At 42.0% G+C, this 20,585-nt stretch overlaps 1 protein-coding gene and 1 long non-coding RNA gene across 7 annotated transcripts in view; one reads left to right on the top strand and one right to left on the bottom strand.

The window, feature by feature from the left end:
- The first annotated feature begins 778 nt into the window (after positions 1–778).
- LOC127010056 (uncharacterized) overlaps positions 779–20,585 on the top strand; it is a 19,931-nt gene continuing 124 nt past the window's right edge. The window contains exons 1-6 of one of the 3 annotated variants that reach the window (XM_050883799.1): positions 779–892; positions 11,388–11,601; positions 16,011–16,144; positions 16,777–16,992; positions 18,093–18,316; positions 20,371–20,585. The exon at positions 20,371–20,585 is cut by the window's right edge and continues 124 nt beyond it. In XM_050883799.1, the coding sequence (XP_050739756.1) occupies positions 16,013–16,144; positions 16,777–16,992; positions 18,093–18,316; positions 20,371–20,464 (666 nt within the window). In that variant the 5' untranslated portion in view covers positions 779–892; positions 11,388–11,601; positions 16,011–16,012 and the 3' untranslated portion in view covers positions 20,465–20,585. Of the gene's footprint in view, positions 893–1,025; positions 1,043–6,134; positions 6,151–11,387; positions 11,602–16,010; positions 16,145–16,776; positions 16,993–18,092; positions 18,317–20,370 lie in introns of those variants that run through there. The other 2 variants (XM_050883800.1, XM_050883798.1) reach the window with 2 other exon arrangements.
- Positions 17,008–18,086, bottom strand: LOC127010057 (uncharacterized). Of its 4 annotated transcripts, XR_007762831.1 has the most exons (5): positions 17,943–18,086; positions 17,821–17,889; positions 17,525–17,757; positions 17,462–17,486; positions 17,008–17,379 (listed from the first exon to the last, which is right to left on the bottom strand). It is a non-coding gene; the product is annotated as an uncharacterized LOC127010057 (long non-coding RNA). The 4 variants fall into 4 exon arrangements; XR_007762830.1 differs by lacking the exon at positions 17,008–17,379 and having other exon boundaries at positions 17,407–17,549; positions 17,594–17,757; XR_007762828.1 differs by lacking the exon at positions 17,008–17,379 and having other exon boundaries at positions 17,407–17,757.

Here is a 20,585-nt window from a genome sequence, read left to right as displayed (position 1 = left end):
AGAGAGAGAGAGAGAGAGAGAGAGAAAATATAATCTATCTGTACTCTTCCAACCCGAGATATGACCTAGAAGCAAACACACACACACACACACACACACACACACACACTTAATATATGTATGTGTGTATGTATGTATGTGTGTGTGTGTGTGTGTGTGTGTGTGTCTATCTATCTATCTTTATACTACATTAATACATAATAATAATAATAATAATAATAATAATAATAATAATAATAATGATAATAATGAGTGAACCTTAACCTCAATAACACAAAGATATTATTGATTAGGAGAGATAATAGTACTCTCTCTCTCTCTCTCTCTCTCTCTCTCTCCCTCTCTCTCTCTTCCTGATTCTCTCTTTTAATTCTTTCCACGTTTCATTTATTTATTTACTCATACTCTCTCTCTCTCTCTCTCTCTCTCTCTCTCTCTCTCTCTCTCTCTCTCTCTCTCTCTCTCTCTCTCTCTCTCGGAAGATGATTATATGCCCTTGAAAAAAAAACAATACTAATAATGTAATGACTCTCTCTCTCTCTCTCTCTCTCTCTCTCTCTCTCTCTCTCTCTCTCTCTCTCTCTCTCTCTCTCTCTCTCTCTCTCTCTCTCTCTCTCTCTCTCTCTCTCTCTCTCTCTCTCTCTCTCTCTCTCTCTCTCTCTCTCTCTCTCTCTCTCTCTCTCTCTCTCTCTCTCTCTCTCTCTCTCTTTTTCCTCATTTGTTTTTCATAATTCTCTCTCTCTCTCTCTCTCTCTCTCTCTCTCTCTCTCTCTCTCTCATGCACTATCAACGTAAAAGTAGGAGGAGGAGTAAAAGAAGGGACACCTCGCCACCAGCCCTCAGTCGTTGGTCTGCCGCGAGGGGAGGAGCTACGTCCTCTCTGCTCTGACAGGTGAGAAAGGCTTGCATGTTACCTGTTGCGTGGGTGTGTGCGCGCGCGTGTGTGTGTGTGTGTGTGTGTGTGTGGGTGTGGGTGTGTTACGGTTACTACTACTACTACCACTACTACTGCTGGTGTTGTAACTATATTGTTGTGTTTGTTGTAAGTGGTTTTGTTATGTTTTGTTATTTAAAGGTATTGGAATTGTTACCTTATGCCATCTGTCACGACTTTCACTACTACTACTATTATTACTACTACTACTACTACTATTACTACTACTCTGCCAGGGGTATACCTTTTTGGCAGACTTGTTCAAGGTGTGGCTTTCCCGTCTCGCTGCAGGTCGCGGGTTTAATCCCCGGCGTCGGTAAAACCTTTCCTTGTTGTGTTTAAATTCTCGTGTTTCGTTACTCGCTGCGGTCGTGTGGGAGTGTGGTAAAAGAGAAAATTCTGGCGTTTCACTGCTACTACTACTACTACTACTACTACTACTACTTCTACTATTACCACTACTACTACTATTACTATTACCACTACTACTACTATTACTATTACCACTATTACTACTATTACCATTACTACTACTACTATTACTACTACTACTACTACTACTACCTCTACCACCACCACTACTACTACTACTACTACTACTATTACTACTACTACTACTACTACTACTACTACTACTACCATTACATTTGTCGAATTCTTTGGATGCTGGGTTCCGTATCTTAAGTGTCGTTATCGTAGTGTTTTGATAAAGGGTTCATTCTCATTTCAAGTTGTTATCTTTATTATTATTATTATTATTGTTATTATTGTTGTTGTTTCTACTTTTGATTTAGGTTAATATGGAGTTTAGGAATGAATGTATGTGTGAGAGAGAGAGAGAGAGATGTAATAACACTCAGTAAGTTTATATAACAAGAATGTAATCGACGTGCATGAAACAATAATAACAACAACATCAACAACAACAATAATAACAATAACAACAATCACACACTCCTTAAAACAAACAATAAAGCCAAACAAAGAAAACAAAACACCAATCAATACCAGAATAAAAAAAAAGCCACTTGTTGGGTAATAGTTCCGTCGTAATCTTTCTCTTATCAAAGCATCGCGTGGTCCTGTGTTAAAGTACACACACACACACACACACACACACACTTAGGTTACTTAGGTGATGGCTTCTAGGGGCTTTCAGCCAATGACGGCTCTCCAAGCCCCCCACGTTGAATATCTATAGTTGAAATTCTGGTGTAATCGTTTCACTCCTCAAATCATATGAGACCGTGAAAAGATGTGTCTTCAGTCTCCTTTTGAAGATGCTGATGTTTTCTGACGTCTTGATATTGGCAGGAAGACCATTGTAGAGACGAGGAGCACTATTCATAAATGCTCTTCGCCCAGCCTCTCTATGAAACCTCGGTTCCAGTAGTCTGTCCACTTCAGTGCTGTGTCTCAACGCAATGTCTGTATCCACTCGGAAACTCACAAGCATATCACATATGTAATTAGGCTTCCCATACTTAAGTGCCTGGTACACCATTACACACTGCTTATAAATGATGCGTGCCTTGATCGGGAGCCAGTGTAACTGTATTAACGCAGGAGTTATCCTCTCCCTTCTAGACCGTCCTTTAATCAACCGTGCAGCTCTGTTCATGATTAATTGGAGCTTTTTCAATAAGTAATTTGGCAAACCATAATAAATTGAGTTGCAGTAGTCCAATTTACTCATCACATGATTATGAACAAGTTTCTTCATTATATTCTCGTCCAGATATTTCCTCACAAACGCCAAGTTTTTCAAATGATAACCAGCTACTTGCACTATGTGTTTTATCTGGTCTCTCATCATAAGCTCACTATCAAGCAACACACCGAGGTTTTTCACACATTTGCTCATCGGAATGTCTATATTATTCACTGTCAACGACTGAACCCCAAGCCTCCCATAATCAATCTCACGGCCAACAAACAAGCACTCCGTCTTATCCTCATTTAGTCTTAATTGCCTTGACTCCATCCATTGTCTAATGTCTTCCAGTATGGCACCCAGATGAGCTTCAGCTTCTTGTATATTTGTCACTGACAGGTAGAATTGCGTGTCGTCAGCATACAATTTAAATTTCACTCCATACCTCTCGAGTACCACAGACAAATCCGCAGTATACAAACAAAACAGCACCGGCCCCAATACGCTCCCTTGCGGAACTCCTCTCCTCAAAGGCAATGAGTCTGAAAACTCATCTCCTATCTGTACACAATAGGTTCGACCTTCTAGATAGCTCTTGAGATATGAGAGAGCACTACGTTCAATACCATTATGTTCACAAATTTCCAATAGCGTATCGTGCACCACTGTATCAAACGCCGCACTCAAGTCCAATAAAAGCAACAATACACACACACACACACACACACACACACGAACATAAGAACATAAGAACATAAGGAGTCTGCAGGAGGCCGGTAGGTCTATACAAGGCAGCTCCTGTAATCCTAACCCCACCTTACCTCACTATCCATGAATTTATGCAACCTCTTCTTGAATGTATCTATGGTATTGGCACCCACAACATGACTGCCAGGCCTGTTCCATTCATCCACCACTCTATTGGTGAACCAGTTCTTGCCTATGTCTTTGTTGAATCTGAATTTGTCTAACTTGAGACCATTGCTACGCGTCCTGCCTGGCTCTTTTACTACCAAAACCCTATTGACATCCCCTTCATTAAAGCCCTTCATCCATTTATAGACTTCGATAAAGTCTCCTCGCAACCTTCGCCTTTCGAGAGAGCGTAGATTTAACTGCTTCAGCCCGTCCTCATAAGGCAAGTTTCTCACCCCCTGAATCCTCTTTGTCATCCTCCTCTGTACAGATACTAACATCTTTATATCCATTCTATAGTAGGGGGACCAGAACTTAACCGCATAATCGAGATGAGGTCTGACTGGTGCTAAGTAAAGTTTGAGGATGACTTCAGGGCTCCTATTGCTTACGCTCCTGTTGCTGAGTGAACATTTAAGAGGCTCAGCCGGTGGCAGCATCTCTGAGAAGGTTAAGACCCCGGATATATAAAATTTATTGTACATTTCATGGGAGAAACAAGTGATAATAACCAAAAGGCCTACACACACACACACACACACACACACACACACAACCCCCCCACCCCTCCCACACGCACACAGAAGAGATGAGCTTTCCACACACACACACACACACACACACACACACACACACACACACAAACCCCCCACCCTTCCCACACGCACACAGAAGAGATGAGCTTTCCACACACACACACACACACACACACACACACACACACACACACACACACACACACACCCCACCCCACACAGACACAGAGATGAGCTTTCCACACACACACACACACACACACACACACACACACACACACACAAACCCCCCCCAACACACACACGCACACAGAAGAGATGAGCTTTACACACACACACACACACACACACACACACACAAACCCCCCACCCTTCCCACACGCACACAAAATAGATGAGCTTTACACACACACACACACACACACACACACACACACACAAACCCCCCACCCGTCCCACACGCACACACAAGAGATGAGCTTTCCACACACACACACACACACACACACACACACACACACACACACACGCACGAGGAAGTCAGGTTTGTATACAGGTAACAGTCAAGTGTGGTAATCTTGAATCCCAGGTGTCCTTGAAACTAATGGGCAGGGGTGGAAGGGGTAGAGGGGGAGGAGGAGTGAGAGAGAGGTATACGGGGTGGAGGAGGAGGAGAGGGAGGGGGATAAACGGGAATGCGGAGGAGGTGGAGGAGGGATAAACTGGAATGTGGAGGAGGGAGGGATAATCGGGAATGCGGAGGAGGAGGAGTAGTAGAGGGAGGGAGGCAATCGAGAATGTATGCATGAAGAGAAGGAGAAGGAGGAGGAGGATGAAAAAGAAGCGTAGTAAGTTGAGTTAGTTGACCATGACAAGTATCACGTTTGTAGTAGTAGTAGTAGTAGTAGTAGTGGTGGTGGTAGTAGTAGTAGTAACATGTGGTAGTTTAGTATGAAGTCTACCGGGGTTAATTTCAACGGTAGCGTGCGGGGTACCATTACATTTACAATTCACGTGCAATCAGAACCACTCAGGGAAGATTAGTATTTATCTCACTAATTATCTCCTGGAAACAAAACAACAACTGTGGGCAGGTCATTACTAAATCAGGTACTCTAGTCAAGCTAAGGTCTCCGGGGACAGGTCAGGTCAATCAGGTGTTAGTTAATTAAGGAGCACTCAGGTAAACATCAGGTGAGGTCTCGGAGGACAGGCCAGACCAGGTGTACCGTTCGGGGCTTTCATCATAGCTATTAGTGACCTCAGTGTTCAGCTCCATCTCCCCTGGGCCTGGGCGGGTAGGGAAGGGAAGGAAAGCGAAAGGAAGGAGAGCGAAGGGAAGGAGAGCGAAGGGAAGGAGAGCGAAGGGAGTGGCAGGAAAGCGAAGGGGAGGGAAGGAAGGGAAGGAAAGCGAAGGGAAGGAGAGCGAAGGGAAGGAAAGGAAGGGAATGGCAGGAAAGCGAAGGGGAGGGAAGGAGAGCGAAGGGAAGGAAAGGAAGGAGAGCGAATGGAAGGGCAGGAAAGCGAAGGGATGGAAAGGAAGGGAAAGAAGGAAACAAAGGAGAGGAAGAAAAAGAAGACACCAAGGCAGAAGAAGAAAAAAAAAAGAGGAGGAGGAGGAGGAGGGATAACTGCATCCTGTTCCCCTAGCACGATTTTCCTCTCTCTCTCTCTCTCTCTCTCTCTCTCTCTCTCTCTCTCTCTCTCTTAATACTGCTACTATTTATTTCGATGCTTTGCTAATTGGTTACAAAATCTAGGCTTCTCACACGCACACACACACACACACACACACACACACACACACACACACACACTGCCTCCCCCCCCCCCCCCCACACACACACACGCCTACGCACACACGACAAAACAAGAACGAAAGAGAAAACGAAGAAGCAAAAAAAAAAAAAAAAAAAAAATCACACGCCAGACCAGAAGTAGGAGAGAGAGAGAGAGAGAGAGAGAGAGAGAATCGTGTCTTCCTAGAGTGCGCGGGGAAGGTAAAAGTTCAAATGTGTAAATTGTTGCTGTTCTTGGCCGAAGCTTGTAAGAATTTCTCCTCATTCAGCGTCCTTCGCGGAGAGGCATCGCATCCTCAAACACCTCGTTCCGTAAGCGCGCGCATATTTGACAAGGCTTTCGTGGGCGTTGTGGGCATTTAGTTTTTGAGGAGAGAAAAAAGTTGAACGGTTGAAGAGAGATTGAAGGGAAAACAGAGATAACTGACGTGGCTTTTGGTGTGTTTGAAAAGTCTGCTGATACATTGTGAGAAAGACACATTTGACAAGGCTTTCGTGGGCGTTGTGGGCATATCCAGGAGAGAAAAAAGCTGAACGGTTGAAGAGAGATTGAAGGGATAATTGAGATAACTGACGTGGCTTTTGGCGTGTTTGAAAAGTCTGCTGATACATTGTGAGAAAGACACATTTGACATGGCTTTCGTGGGCGTTGTGGGCATATCCAGGAGAGAAAACAGCTAAACGGTTTAAGAGAGATTGAAGGGAAAACTGAGATAACTGACGTGGCTTTTGGTGTGTTTGAAAAGTCTGCTGATACATTGTGAGAAAAGACACATTTGACATGGCTTTCGTGGGCGTTGTGGGCATTTCCAGGGGTATAGAAAATGGTTGAAGGGAAAACAGAGACGATTGATGTCGCTAATGGTGTGAGATTCGAGAGAGTGTAGTGTTTTGTGGAACGGAAGTGATGTTTGAAAAGACTGTTGGTATGTTGATTGATATAACGATCTGTACAAGTTAGGAGCGTGAGAAATACTGGACCGTGAAGGGGAGAAGGAAATTGTCGCTGTGTTTTCTGCGAGTGAGAAGTGAAGGAAGGAAGAGAGAGAGGGGGAGAGTTAGCATGAATGTATAGTGGAAATGAAAGGAAATATATGAAAAATGAAAAATCGTGAATTGAGCGTGAGAAATACTGAACCGTGAAGGGGAGAAGAAAACTGTCGCTGTGTTTTCTGCGATTGAGAAGTGAAGGAAGGAAGAGAGAGAGGGGGAAAGAGTTAGCATGAATGTATAGTGGAAATGAAAGGAAAAATATGAAAAATGAAAAATCGTGAATTGAGCGTGAGAAATACTGGACCGTGGAGGGGGAAAGAAAACTGTCGCTGTGTTTTCTACGAGTGAGAAGTGAAGGAAGGAAGAGAGAGAGAGGGGGAAAGAATGTATAGTGGAAATGAAAGGAAAAATATGAAAAAAAAGAAATTGGTGAGGTGGGTGAAAGATCATGAATTGTGGAAGAGAGGAAAGAATGCTGTTGATTTTATACGATTTTATATACGAGTGAAAAGGAAAGGAAGGGGAAGGGAAATCAAGAAAAAAAATGTGGGTTTGTTGATAATTGAGGTGCGTGGGAAACTGTGTAGAGGGAAGGGAGAGAGAAGAATACCATGTTATTATACGAAGGAAAAGTGGAATGAAGGGAAGGAAGAAGGGAGTTAGAGAAAGGCAAATAAAGGAAAGGAGAGGGAAAATATGAAAAAAATGACAAGTGTGTTACTAGATAAAAGCGATTGGGAAATGGCGTAGAGGGAAGGGAGAGAGAAGAACGCCATTTTATTATACCAGAGAAAAGTGGAAAAGGAGTTAGGGAAAGGTAAATAAAGGAAAGGAGAGGGAAAATATGAAAAAAATGACAGGTGTGTTACTAGATAAATGAGAATGAGGGAAAGCGAGAGAGAAGAATGTTATGATATTATACGAAGGAAAAGTGGAATGAAGGGAAGAAGGAAGGGAGTTAGAGAAAGGTAAATAAAGGAAGGGAGAGGGAAAATATGAAAAAACTGACTGGTGTGTTACTAGATAATTGATTGTGTGGGAAATGGCGTAGAAGGAAGGGAGAGAGAGGAACGTTATGATATTATACGAAGGAGAAGTGGAATTAAGGGAAGAAGGAAGGGAGTTAGAGAAAGGCAAATAAAGGAAGGGAGAGGGAAAATATGAAAAAAAGACTGGTATGTTACTAGATAAATGAGATTGGGAAATGGCGTAGAAGGAAGGGAGAGAGAGGAACGTTATGATATTATACGAAGGAAAAGTGGAATTCAGGGAAGAAGGAAGGGAGTTAGAGAAAGGCAAATAAAGGAAAGGAGAGGGAAAATATGTGTTAATAGATAAATGAGATTGGGAAATGGCGTCGAGGGAAAAACGCCGTTATTTTACGAGGGAGGAAGAGAAGTTAAAGAAGGAATTAGGAGAGAGAGAAAGATGTAGAGAGTTGAAAGGGAAAACAAGAGAGAGAAATGAGATGTGTGATAATTGGTCTAAAGAGAAGAGGGGAGGAGAAGATTGTTGTTGTGTTATTTGTGAGGGAAAAGTGAAGGGGAGGTAGGGCCATACTGTGAAGAGAGAGAGAGAGAGAGAGAGAGAGAGAGAGAGAGAGTGTGTGTGTGTGTGTGTTAGCGTGTTAGTGACGAGCCATACTGTGAAGGGAAAGAGAGACAGTTGGAGCGTTAGTGAAGAGTGAAGTTGATGAGGAAAAAGGTGTATGGCGGAGGAGGAAAATTAAGATAGAAGAAAAGGAAAAACAAAGAGAAGGAAGAAGAAATATAACAATGGAGAGAAGACAAAGTAGAAAATAAGAATGCGAAGAAGAAAACGAAGACAAAGACAAAATAACACCAAGAGAAATAGGAAGAAAGAAGAAAAAACGAAGAAAAATAAGACAAATCCAGAATAACACCAAGATAAATAATAATAAGAAAAAAAGACAAAGAAGAAGAAAGGAGGAAATGAAGATGACATTTAATGATGACAAGCACCTTTCCTCCCTTTCTCCTCCTCCTCCTCCTCCTCCTCCTCCTCGTAAAATTAAGCAATTGATCAACGGTAGTTCTCAGTCAGTCAGTCAGTTGTTTAATATAGGGAATAAGGAAAAAAAAGAGGAAAGAAATAAAGGAAGGAAGAAAAGATAAATAGGAGGAGGAGGAAGAAAAGGGAGAAGAAAGAGAAGAGGGGGAAGAAAAGGGAGAATGAGAGAAAAGGAAGGAAGGAAGGAAGAGAAAAAAGATGGAATAAGGAGAAAGAAAAATAGGAGGAGGAAGAAAAGTAAGAAGAAAGAGAGAAAAGGAAGGAAGGAAGAAGAGAAAAAAGATGGAATAAGGAGAAAGAAAAATAGGAGGAGGAAGAAAAGTAAGAAGAAAGAGAAGAGGGGGAAGAAAAGGGAGAGAATGAGAGAAAAGGAAGGAAGGAAGGAAGAGAAAAAAGATGGAATAAGGAGAAAGAAAAATAAGAGGAGGAGGAAGAAAAGGGAGAAGAAAGAGAAGAGGGGGAAGAAAAGGGAGAGAATGAGAGAAAAGGAAGGAAGGAAGAAGAGAAAAAAAGATGGAATAAGGAGAAAGAAAAATAAGAGGAGGAGGAAGAAAAGTAAGAAGAAAGAGAAGAGGGGGAAGAAAAGGGAGAGAATGAGAGAAAAGGAAGGAAGGAAGAAGAGAAAAAAGATGGAATAAGGAGAAAGAAAAATAGGAGGAGGAAGAAAAGTAAGAAGAAAGAGAAGAGGGGGTAGAAAAGGGAGAGAATGAGAGAAAAGGAAGGAAGGAAGAAGAGAAAAAAGATGGAATAAGGAGAAAGAAAAATAAGAGGAGGAGGAAGAAAAGTAAGAAGAAAGAGAAGAGGGGAAAGAAAAGGGAGAATGAGAGAAAAGGAAGGAAGGAAGGAAGATAAAAAAGATGGAATAAGGAGAAAGAAAAATAAGAAAGAAGAGGGGAAAGAAAAGGGAGAGAATGAGAGAAAAGGAAGGAAGGAAGAAGAGAAAAAATATGGAATAAGGAGAAAGAAAAATAAGAGGAGGAGGAAGAGAAGTAAGAAGAAAGAGAAGAGGGGGAAGAAAAGGGACAGAATGAGAGAAAAGGAAGGAAGGAAGAAGAGAAAAAAAGATGGAATAAGGAGAAAGAAAAATAAGAGGAGGAAGAAGAAAAGTAAGAAGAAAGAGAAGAGGGGAAAGAAAAGGAAGAGAATGAGAGAAAAGAAACGGAAAAGGAAGAAGGAGAAGGAAGGAAGGGATAGTACTGTTAAATCACATCAACCCCTAGTTTACACATATTTGACAAGGCTTTCGTGGGCATATCCAGGGGAAGTTTAATGACCCTGGTGGTATATATATAGTTTGACCCTTCTTCTCTCCCCTGAATGCGAAATAACAATCATGAGAATCCATTTAATCCCTTTTTTGGTCTTTGGAAATAGTTAGTGAGAGCTTGGAAGGCAGTGTTGGTGGCCTGTGGAGTCTGGTCAGGGATGCTTGAGGTTGGTGGGGCGGGAGTGGAATTTTGGGCGGTGCAGCAGGGAGTGTTCGGTATGTGCAGGTGGAGATTGAGGGCGGGGGATGGGTGTGTCTGTCCTGGGCGGGGCTGAGAGATTATACCGTCCGAGGGTGAACTGTGAGCTGTTGTAACTTGCGTGACCAATCCTGGGCCGGGCGGGTGATGGGTGTGTCTGGGCTGGGCGGGGGAGAGCTTGTACTGTCCGAGGGTAAGCCGTGAGCTGTTGTAGTCTGGCTGTCAGTCTAGTGGAGGTGAGCATTGAGGGTGTGTGACCAGTCTTAGAGCGGGGGATGACTGTGTCTGTGCTGGGCGGGGGAAGTGCTTGTAACTGGTGGTCCCTTTTAGATGGGTCGGTGCGTATGTCAGTGTGGTCTGCTGGTCAGGGAAGGGAGTGTGTCAGGCTGGCCGCGTACGTGGTCGTTAAAGCTTGTTGTGAAGGGTGAATGTTCTTGTGAAATAGTGTTGTCATGTTGGTGGTTAGGCCGTGTAGTGTTGCTTCGAGTGATACGGTTGCTGGTGGTACTGTTGTTGTTGTTAGTGTTGTGTTTGTGATTTGGTTTGTGTTGTATTTCTTGTTTTCTTCTTTTGTCTTCTCTTCCTTTTCTTTCTCCTTGTCTTCCTTTCTCTCTTCTATTCTCCTTCTTTCTTTCTCTCTCTTCTTCTTCTTCTCTTCCTTTCTTTTCTTTCTCCTTGTCTTCTATTCCTTCTTCTCTTCCTTTTCTTTCTCCTTGTCTTCCTTTCTCTCTTCTATTCCTTCTTCTCTTCCTTTTCTTTCTCCTTGTCTTCCTTTCTCTCTTCTCTTCCTTTTCTTTCTCCTTGTCTTTCTTTCTCTCTTCTATTCCTTCTTCTCTTCCTTTTCTTTCTCCTTGTCTTCTATTCCTTCTTCTCTTCCTTTTCTTTCTCCTTGTCTTTCTTTCTCTCTTCTATTCCTTCTTCTCTTCCTTTTCTTTCTCCTTGTCTTCTATTCTGTCTTCTCTTCTTGTTCTTCTTCGTCTTCTTTTTCTTCTTTATCTATTACATTTATTTAGTATCTCTCTATCTATCTATTTATTCATATTTGTTTCATTTTTTCAGTTGTTGCACGAGAAAGGAAGAAGGACCTGACTTTCCCAACGTACCCGGCAATCATCATCAGCATCATCAGGAACAACAACGACGACCACCACCACAACCACCTCTCCTTCCAACGGGGTGACAAAACTGTGACACGCTCGCGAGTCTGTCAACCACTCAGCCAGTCAACCAGCCAGCCTTCACGCACGCACACACACACACGTCAAGTCTCCAGGTATGTATGTGTGTTTGTGTATGTATGTATGTGTGTGTGTTATTCGCATTTCCCGCAAAAACCACAAAAATAGCCCAAACGAAGAAGAAAAACCACAAAAATAGCCCAAACGAAGAAGAAAAACCACAAAAATAGCCCAAACGAACAAGAAAAACCACAAAAATAGCCCAAACGAACAAGAAAAACCACAAAAATAGCCCAAACGAACAAGAAAAACCACAAAAATAGCCCAAACGAACAAGAAAAACCACAAATAGGCCAAGAAAATCCGCAACTCCCCCCAAAAATAGCTCAAAGTAGAAAAACACGCAACCCCACAGAAAAAAAACACAAATTAGTAGGAAAACCCGCGACCCTGATAAATAGGCCTGGGGTGGGTCTCGAACCGCCCGTCCCTGACCCTACGTGCTAACCTGATATCCAGCCCGCCAGCCACTCAGTCAGTCAGCCCGCAGCGGCCTCGTCACCAATGCACACCCAACGTTTTCACTACAGGCCGCTATAATAAGATTCTGCGCAGGCTGGAGGCGCGTGAAGGCCGCCCGGCTATAATAGACAGTCCCGGCGCACGAGTTCTCCCAGGAAGAGCCCGATCGGTGACGCGGAACAGTGACTAGACAGGTAATTCCAGTTTGAGCTACGCGTGGCGCTGGAAAGGCGTGCTCGGAGTATATATAGGAAGGCGCCCGTCCCTGGAGAGAAAGAAAGGAAAGAAAGTGTATAGGAAGGCGCCCGTCCCTGGAGAGAAAGAAAGGAATGAAAGTGTATAGGGAGGCGCCCGTCCCTGGAGAGAAAGAAAGGAATGAAAGTATATAGGAAGGCGCCCGTCCCTGGAGAGAAAGAAAGGAATGAAAGTGTATAGGAAGGCGCCCGTCCCTGGAAAGAAAGAAAGGAATGAAAGTGTATAGGAAGGCGCCCGTCCCTAGAGAGAAAGAAAGGAAAGAAAGAAGCAATTGACGTTATAAAAGTAAAAGCAGATGAAAAGGTGGGATGAGAAGAGGAGAAGGAGGAGGAAGAAAAGAGAGAAGCAGAAGTCAGACAAAGAAAAGGAAGAGAAGAAGGAATAGAAGAAAGGAAGAGAAAAAGAAAGAAAAGCCAGAACAAGAATATGGAAGTAAATAAAGATAAATAGATAGAGATAGATAGATAGAGAAGTAAATAATTGAAATAGATAATAATAAGAATAACAAGAAAATGAAGAACAAGGAAAAGACGAAATAGAAGAAGAGATAAAGAAAAGAAGGAAATAGTTAAATAAAAAAATAAATAAAGAAAGAAAGAAAGAGAAGAAGCAATTGACGTTCTAACAGTAAGGGAAAGGAAATAAAGATAAATAGATAGATAGATAGATAAATAAGTAAATAACTGAAATAGATAATAATAATAAAAATAACAAGAAAATGAAGAAAAGAACAAGGAGAAGAAAAAAAGGAATAGATAAAGAAGAAAGAAAGGAAAGAAGCAATTTACGTTTTAATAGAAAGAGGAAGTAAATAATTAAAATAGAAAATAAAGAAAAGAGATAAAAAAAGAAGGAAATAGTTAAAGAAGAAGAAGAAGAAAACGAAAAAAAAAGAAGACAATTTTTCAGTCACTGGGAGTGTCCCAAAACTACCCAATGCTCTCCTGAAGAGGATATCAACCCGGACTCTTGATATCCCCTAAAAGCCATAATTAAAGATGAGCCAAGCAACACGGCGTCACTATAAACAACTGCCAGCGCCACATTTAACGGGATGGGGCAAACACGTGAAAAAACTAATAATTGTGTTTAAGGAAATGTCTGAGCTAAGATTGCAAGCAAGTGTCTAGCGAGCTCTTGTTGATTTTCTTGTTTTCTGCCCTTGAGATGCTCCGATCCCTTCCTGAGAAAAAAGCGGATTAGGAAAACAACGTCTAGAAATATGCGAAGTGGGAGAGTTTGGGCAGAGATATGTGCGGAGGAAGTTTGGGATGGAAATATATACGGATTAAAGAAGTTTGAGATGGAAATATATATATGGATTAAAGAAGTTTGGGATGGAAATATATATGCAGAGGAAGTTTGGGATGGAAATATATATACGGATTAAAGAAGTTTGGGATGGAAATATATATGCAGAGGAAGTTTGGGATGGAAATATATATGCAGAGGAAGTTTGGGATGGAAATATATATGCAGAGGAAGTTTGGGATGGAAATATATATACGGATTAAAGAAGATTGGGCTGGAAATATATACGGTCAAGGAAGTTTGGGCTGGAAATATATACGGTTAAGGAAGTTTGGGCTGGAAATATATACGGTTAAGGAAGTTTGGGCTGGAAATATATACGGTCAAGGAAGTTTGAGCTGGAAATATATACGGTCAAGGAAGTTTGGGCTGGAAATATATACGGTCAAGGAAGTTTGGGCTGGAAATATATACGGTCAAGGAAGTTTGGGCTGGAAATATATACGGTCAAGGAAGTTTGGGCTGGAAATATATACGGTCAAGGAAGTTTGGGCTGGAATTATATACGGATTAAAGAACTCTGGGCTGGGAATATATACGGTTAATGAAGTTTGGGCTATATATTAACGATTGGGCTGGAAAAATAAGCGTTTGGGCTGGAAATTTAGCGTCTACCTGAGCAATTAAAAAGACACGTTCAACAGGGAAGAGAAAAATAAAAAAAATAATACATGCAAATAAGAAACAGCTGATTTATCTTCTCTTATCTTATTTTTCCACCGTCAAGGTCGCGTGTGTGTGTGTGTGTGTGTGTGTGTGTGTGTGTGTCCGGGTTTGTTATTTTTTGTTTGTTTATTTGTGAATTCTTGCATCTTTGTTTTCTTAATGTTTTGCTTGTTTTCTTTCTTTGTTTTCTTAATGTTTTTCTTGTTTTTTTCTTTGTTTTCTTAATGTTTTGCTTGTTTTTTTCTTTGTTTTCTTAATGTTTTGCTTGTTTTTTCTTTGTTTTCTTAATGTTTTGTTTGTTTTCTTAAAGTTTTGCTTGTTTTTTCTTTGTTTTCTTAATGTTTTTTCTTTGTTTTCTTAATGTTTTGCTTCTTTTCTTTGTTTTCTTAATGTTTTGTTTGTTTTCTTAATGTTTTGCTTGTTTTCTCTTTGTTTTCTTAATGTTTTTTCTTTGTTTTCTTAATGTTTTGCTTGTTTTTTCTTTGTTTTCTTAATGTTTTGTTTGTTTTCTTAATGTTTTGCTTGTTTTCTTTGTTTTCTTAATGTTTTTTCTTTGTTTTCTTAATGTTTTGCTTGTTTTTTCTTTGTTTTCTCTTTGTTTTGCTTGTTTTTTCTTTGTTTTCTCTTTGTTTTCTTAACGTTTTTTCTTTGTTTTCTTAATGTTTTGCTTGTTTTCTCTTTGTTTTCTTAATGTTTTCCTTGTTTTCTCTTTGTTTTCTTTATATATGTCTATCGAAACACACTTCCCTCTTTATCTATCTATCTATCTATCTATCTATCTATCTAAGCGAGGTCAGCCAGCCAGCCAACTACACTCGACTTTCCTTCCTCAATAATTAAAACCTTGTCAGTGAGGGAGCGAGGGATGTCCTGGTCTCGGTCTGGGTAACTCACTCATTTGTTTACATCTCACGAGTCTGCGAGGTGAAGTAACGGGGTAACATTGTAGGGAAGAAGAAGAAGAAGAAAAAGAAGAAGAAGCGGAAGACAGGGAAATTGATGAACACACACACACACACACACACACACACACACACACACACACACACACTGGCATACAAATTCAGACACAGGCAGATTGATAAGTAGATAGTTAGATAGATAGATAATTAGATAGATAGATAGATAGTTAGATAGATAGTTAGGCAGATAGATAGTTACAGATAGTTAGATAGATAGATAGAGATTGATAAGATGATTTTTCCTCCATTCTTCTTTCTTTCCCTCTATCTCCCTTTCCTTCTCTCTCCATTTTCCTTTCAATTCTTACTCTCTCCCTTCTTTTCCTTCTTTTTCCTCCCTTCTTCATTTTCTCTCAATCCTTTATCTTCCCTCTTTCCCTTCCTAAAATTTGTCCCATCTCTCTTTCCCCCTTTCCCTTCATCCCCTTCTTTCCCTTCCGTTTTTTTTTGGCCTTTTCCATTCCTCCCCTTCTATTTCTCTTCCCTTCTCTCCTTTTCCCTTCCCATCTCCATATCTTTCCTCTTCCTTTTCCCCTCCCTTCCTCCTTTTCCCTTCGCTTCCCTTCCCATCTCATCAACCCCTTTCTTTTTCCTTTCCCTTCCCTCCCCCTCATTTTCCCTTCCCTTCCCATATCCCTCCCTATCTCACCTCTCCATTCTGCTTCCCTTCCCTATTCCTCTTCCTTTCCCTTCTCTCTTCCTCCTCTTCACTTCCCCTTTCCATCCCTTCAATCCTGTCCCTTCTCTCCCTACCTCTCTAACCCTCTCCCTGTCTCTCCCTTCCCCAGCCATGAAGGAGGACGTGGAGGCGTTCAGGCGCAAGGTGCAGGCTGAGGGCGCCACCTTCACCTACCTACACGTAGACTCACGCACGCTGGCACGGTATCTGCGGGCGCACGGCTCGGTGGAGGATGCATACAAGGTGAGTCAGGAGGAGGAGGAGGAGGTATAGAGGATTCACTTATATCCCTTTCAATCCCCCTTTCCTCTTCTTCCCTTTTCTTCTATGCTACTCAATTCCCTTCCTTTTTCTCCATCCTACATACGATTAAGTCACTGTACATTCAAATCCCTTACTGTGACATCCAATCCCACTTCTATCGTATCCAATTCCTCTTGCGCTCTCCCACACGACTCCCCTTCCCTTATATCCTCTTCAATTCCACACAGATATCACGGAGGCATTTAAACCCCTTTCTATCAGTACCAACCCTACTTAACCCTACCTAACCCCTTCCTTATCCTCTTCGATTCCACACCGAGATCAAGTAGGAATTCCAACCCCTTTCTATCAATCCCAACACTATTTAAACCCTACCTAATCCCTTTCCCCTCCCTTATATCCTCTTCGATTCCACATATGAGATCAAGGACGCATTTAAACCCCTTTCTATCAATCCCAACACCATTTAAACCCTACCTAATCCCTTTCCCCTCCCTTATATCCTCTTCGATTCCACATATGAGATCAAGGACGCATTTAAACCCCTTTCTATCAATCCCAACCCTACCCAACCCTGCCTAACCCCCTTCCCCTTCTTCCCAACCCCACAGAAGCTGATGGCCACCGAGCAATGGCGTAAGGAGACCAAGGTATCGAATCTCACCGCCAGCACTCCCGGCGTCCGTCGCATGAGCACAACCAACCTGGCAGAAATCCTGGACGCGAGGGACAAGAAGGGCCGACCCGTGGCTATCGTGGCGGTGCGGAACCATAGCTTGCTCGGCCGAGATATGGACGATATGATACAGTACATGCTTTACACGCTGGTGAGTGGAGGTGGTGTTTTTGTTTTTTTGTTTTTTATACAACAAAGGAGGCAGCTCAAGGGCACACACAAAAAGAAAACAATAATAACAAAAAAGCCCGCTACTCGCTGCTCCTAAAAAAGAAACAAAAGAAGGAAGAAATATAATCGTTTGCCATCCACCAAACGCGATCGTTCTGCTAATTTTTGGGTTGCCTTAAGCCTTTTTCTGGCGTCTATGCTCTTTTATAAACTCGCACAGCAGGGATCTCAATACACTTTCGGGCAACACCAACTCGTCAGACATTATAATGAGTAATTTTGACACGAGAAGGCCACAAGAGTTTCCCACAACAGGAGACCGTCATGGGTATTCATTTTCCGTTCACCTTTGGGCCGCAACATCTACCTCTGTATTCCCTCTCTACCTCTACCTCTGTATCCCCTCTCTACCTCTGTATCCCCTCTCTACCTCTGTATCCCCTCTCTACCTCTGTATCCCCTCTCTACCTCTACCTCTGTCTCCCCTCTCTACCTCTGTATCCCCTCTCTACCTCTGTATCCCCTCTCTACCTCTACCTCTGTATCCCCTCTCTACCTCTGTATCCCCTCTCTACCTCTACCTCTGTCTCCCCTCTCTACCTCTGTATCCCCTCTCTACCTCTACCTCTGTCTCCCCTCTCTACCTCTGTATCCCCTCTCTACCTCTGTATCCCCTCTCTACCTCTACCTCTGTCTCCCCTCTCTACCTCTGTATCCCCTCTCTACCTCTGTATCCCCTCTCTACCTCTGTATCCCCTCTCAACCTCTGTATTCCCTCTCTACCTCTACCTCTGTATCCCCTCTCTACCTCTACCTCTGTCTCCCCTCTCTACCTCTGTATCCCCTCTCTACCTCTACCTCTGTCTCCCCTCTCTACCTCTGTCCCCTCTCTCCTCCCCTCTCTCCTCTGTATTCCCTCTCTACCTCTACCTCTGTATCCCCTCTCTACCTCTACCTCTGTCTCCCCTCTCTACCTCTGTATCCCCTCTCTACCTCTGTATCCCCTCTCTACCTCTACCTCTGTCTCCCCTCTCTACCTCTGTATCCCCTCTCAACCTCAACCTCAACCTCTCTCTCCAGGAAAAGATTCAGGCGCAGTGCGGGACAGAGAAGGAGCCTGATGTACCCGACAACATATGCCTTTTATTCGACATGCGCGGGTTCAGACTGACCTGCATGGACTACCCCGCCCTCAGCAAGCTCTTCTACTTCATGCAAGACCACTACCCGGAGCGACTGGGCGTGTGCCTCGTCCTGAACGCCCCCCTTATCTTCTCAACCTGCTGGCCCATCATCCGTGCCTGGTGGGTAGTGATGGGAGGGGATGGGAAAGGGGTGAGAAGGGAAGGGATGGGAGGGTTAGGAGAGGGATGGAAAAGAAAGGAAGGAAAGGAAGGTTAGGTTTTTTTTTCATTTTTCTATCCTCATCTTTTTTTTTGGTGTTTATATTTGGAAAGGGAGAATAGGAGAAAGGTTTAGGGAGATGGAAGAGGGGTTAGGACAAGAAGGAAGAGGCTGAAGAAAAGAATGAATGAAGGAAGGAAGGAAAGAAGAAGAAAGGAAAGGAAAAGGATGAGAGAGATATGATTTTTTTCCCTATCTTCTTCTGTTCATCTTTTTTTATTTTCTTTTCTCTAATCCAATCTTTTTACTGAATATATTAGGAAAGAAAAGAAATAAAGCAGAATTAGATTATAGGAAGGATTTTTAGTGTATATATTTGGAAAGGGAAAATAAGAAAAAGGTTTAGGGAGAAGGAAGAGGGATTAGGAAGAGAAGGAAGAGACTGAAGAGATGAAGGAAGGAAGGAAGGAAATACGAAGAAAAGGAGGAAAGGAAAGGAAAGGGATGTGAGAGATATGATTTTTTCCCTATCTTCTTCTGTTCATCTTTTTTTCATTTCCTTTCTCTTATCCAATCTTTTTACTGAATATATTAGGAAAGAAAAGAAATAAAGCGGATTAGATTATAGGAAGGATTTTTAGTGTATATATTTGGAAAGGGAAAATAAGAGAAAGGTTTAGGGAGAAGGAAGAGGGATTAGGAAGAGAAGGAAGAGACTGAAGAGATGAATGAAGGAAGGAAGGAAATACGAAGAAAAGGAGGAAAGGAAAGGAAAGGGATGTGAGAGATATGATTTTTTCCCTATCTTCTTCTGTTCATCTTTTTTTCATTTCCTTTCTCTTATCCAATCTTTTTACTGAATATATTAGGAAAGAAAAGAAATAAAGCGGATTAGATTATAGGAAGGATTTTTAGTGTATATATTTGGAAAGGGAAAATAAGAAAAAGGTTTAGGGAGAAGGAAGAGACTGAAGAGATGAATGAAGGAAGGAAGGAAAGACAAAGAAAAGGAGGAAAGGAAAGGAAAGGGATGTGAGAGATATGATTTTTTCCCTCTCCTGTCTTCTGTTCAACTTTTTTATTTATTTTCTCTTATCCAATCTTTTTACTGTATATATTAGGAAAGAAAAGAAATAAAGCGGATTAGATTATAGGACGGATTTTTGGTGTATATATTTGGAAAGGGAAAATAAGAGAAAGGTTTAGGGAGAAGGAAGAGGGATTAGGAAGAGAAGGAAGAGATGAATGAAGGAAGGAAGGAAGGAAAGACGAAGAAAAAGAGGAAAGGAAAGGAAAAGGATGTGAGAGATATGATTTTTTCCCTCTCCTGTCTTCTGTTCAACTTTTTTATTTCTTTTCTCTTATCCAATATTTTCACTGAATGTATTAGGAAAGAAAAGAAATAAAGAGTTAGAGAAAAGGAGGAAAGAAAGAAAAATATAGGGAATTAGTTTTAAAGATGTAGAAGATTAATGAAAAGAGGGAGAAAAGACCTTGAGAGTATGTCTGCACAAAATTTTTCCAGCTGATTAATTTTATAAGAATCTCTCTCTCTCTCTCTCTCTCTCTCTCTCTCTCTCTCTCTCTCTCTCTCTCTCTCTCTCTCTCTCTCTCTCTCATCTCCTTCCTCCCTTCCTTACTGCCTCTTCTTCCTCCTCCTCCTCCTCTTCCCTCACCATAACCACCAAAACTACTACCCCCCTTAATCTCTCTCTCTCTCTCTCTCTCTCTCTCTCTCTCTCTCTCTCTCTCTCTCTCTCTCTCTCTCTCTCTCTCTCATTTTCCTTTTCTTTTTTTATCTTTTCTTTTATCTTTCTCTTCTACATCCTTTTATTCTCTCTCTCTCTCTCTCTCTCTCTCTCTCTCTCTCTCTCTCTCGACACTTCCTTCACCTTAACATTCACTAAAGTAGAAATGCAAAATCTGGGGGCTATTTCGATTACATATATGTGGAGAGAAGAGTGGAAGCAAGGTGGATTATGACAGTTTTTCTCTTTCTCTCTCTCTCTTGCAGGTTGGACGAGAACACTGCATCCAAGATCAAGTTCGTTAAGATGGAGAACATTGATGAATTCCTCGACTCTTCCCTCGTACCTGTCCACACATAGACACACACACACACACACACACACACACACACACACACACACACACACACACACACACACACACACACACCTTACCCCCCTACCCCCACTCCTACCCCCCATCCCCCCACACAGACAAACA

This window comes from Eriocheir sinensis, chromosome 42 (genome assembly GCF_024679095.1).
Source record: "Eriocheir sinensis breed Jianghai 21 chromosome 42, ASM2467909v1, whole genome shotgun sequence".
NCBI lineage: Eukaryota > Metazoa > Arthropoda > Malacostraca > Decapoda > Varunidae > Eriocheir > Eriocheir sinensis.
Note: the sequence above shows the minus strand (reverse complement) of the source record. Positions and strands in the feature narration are given on the sequence as shown.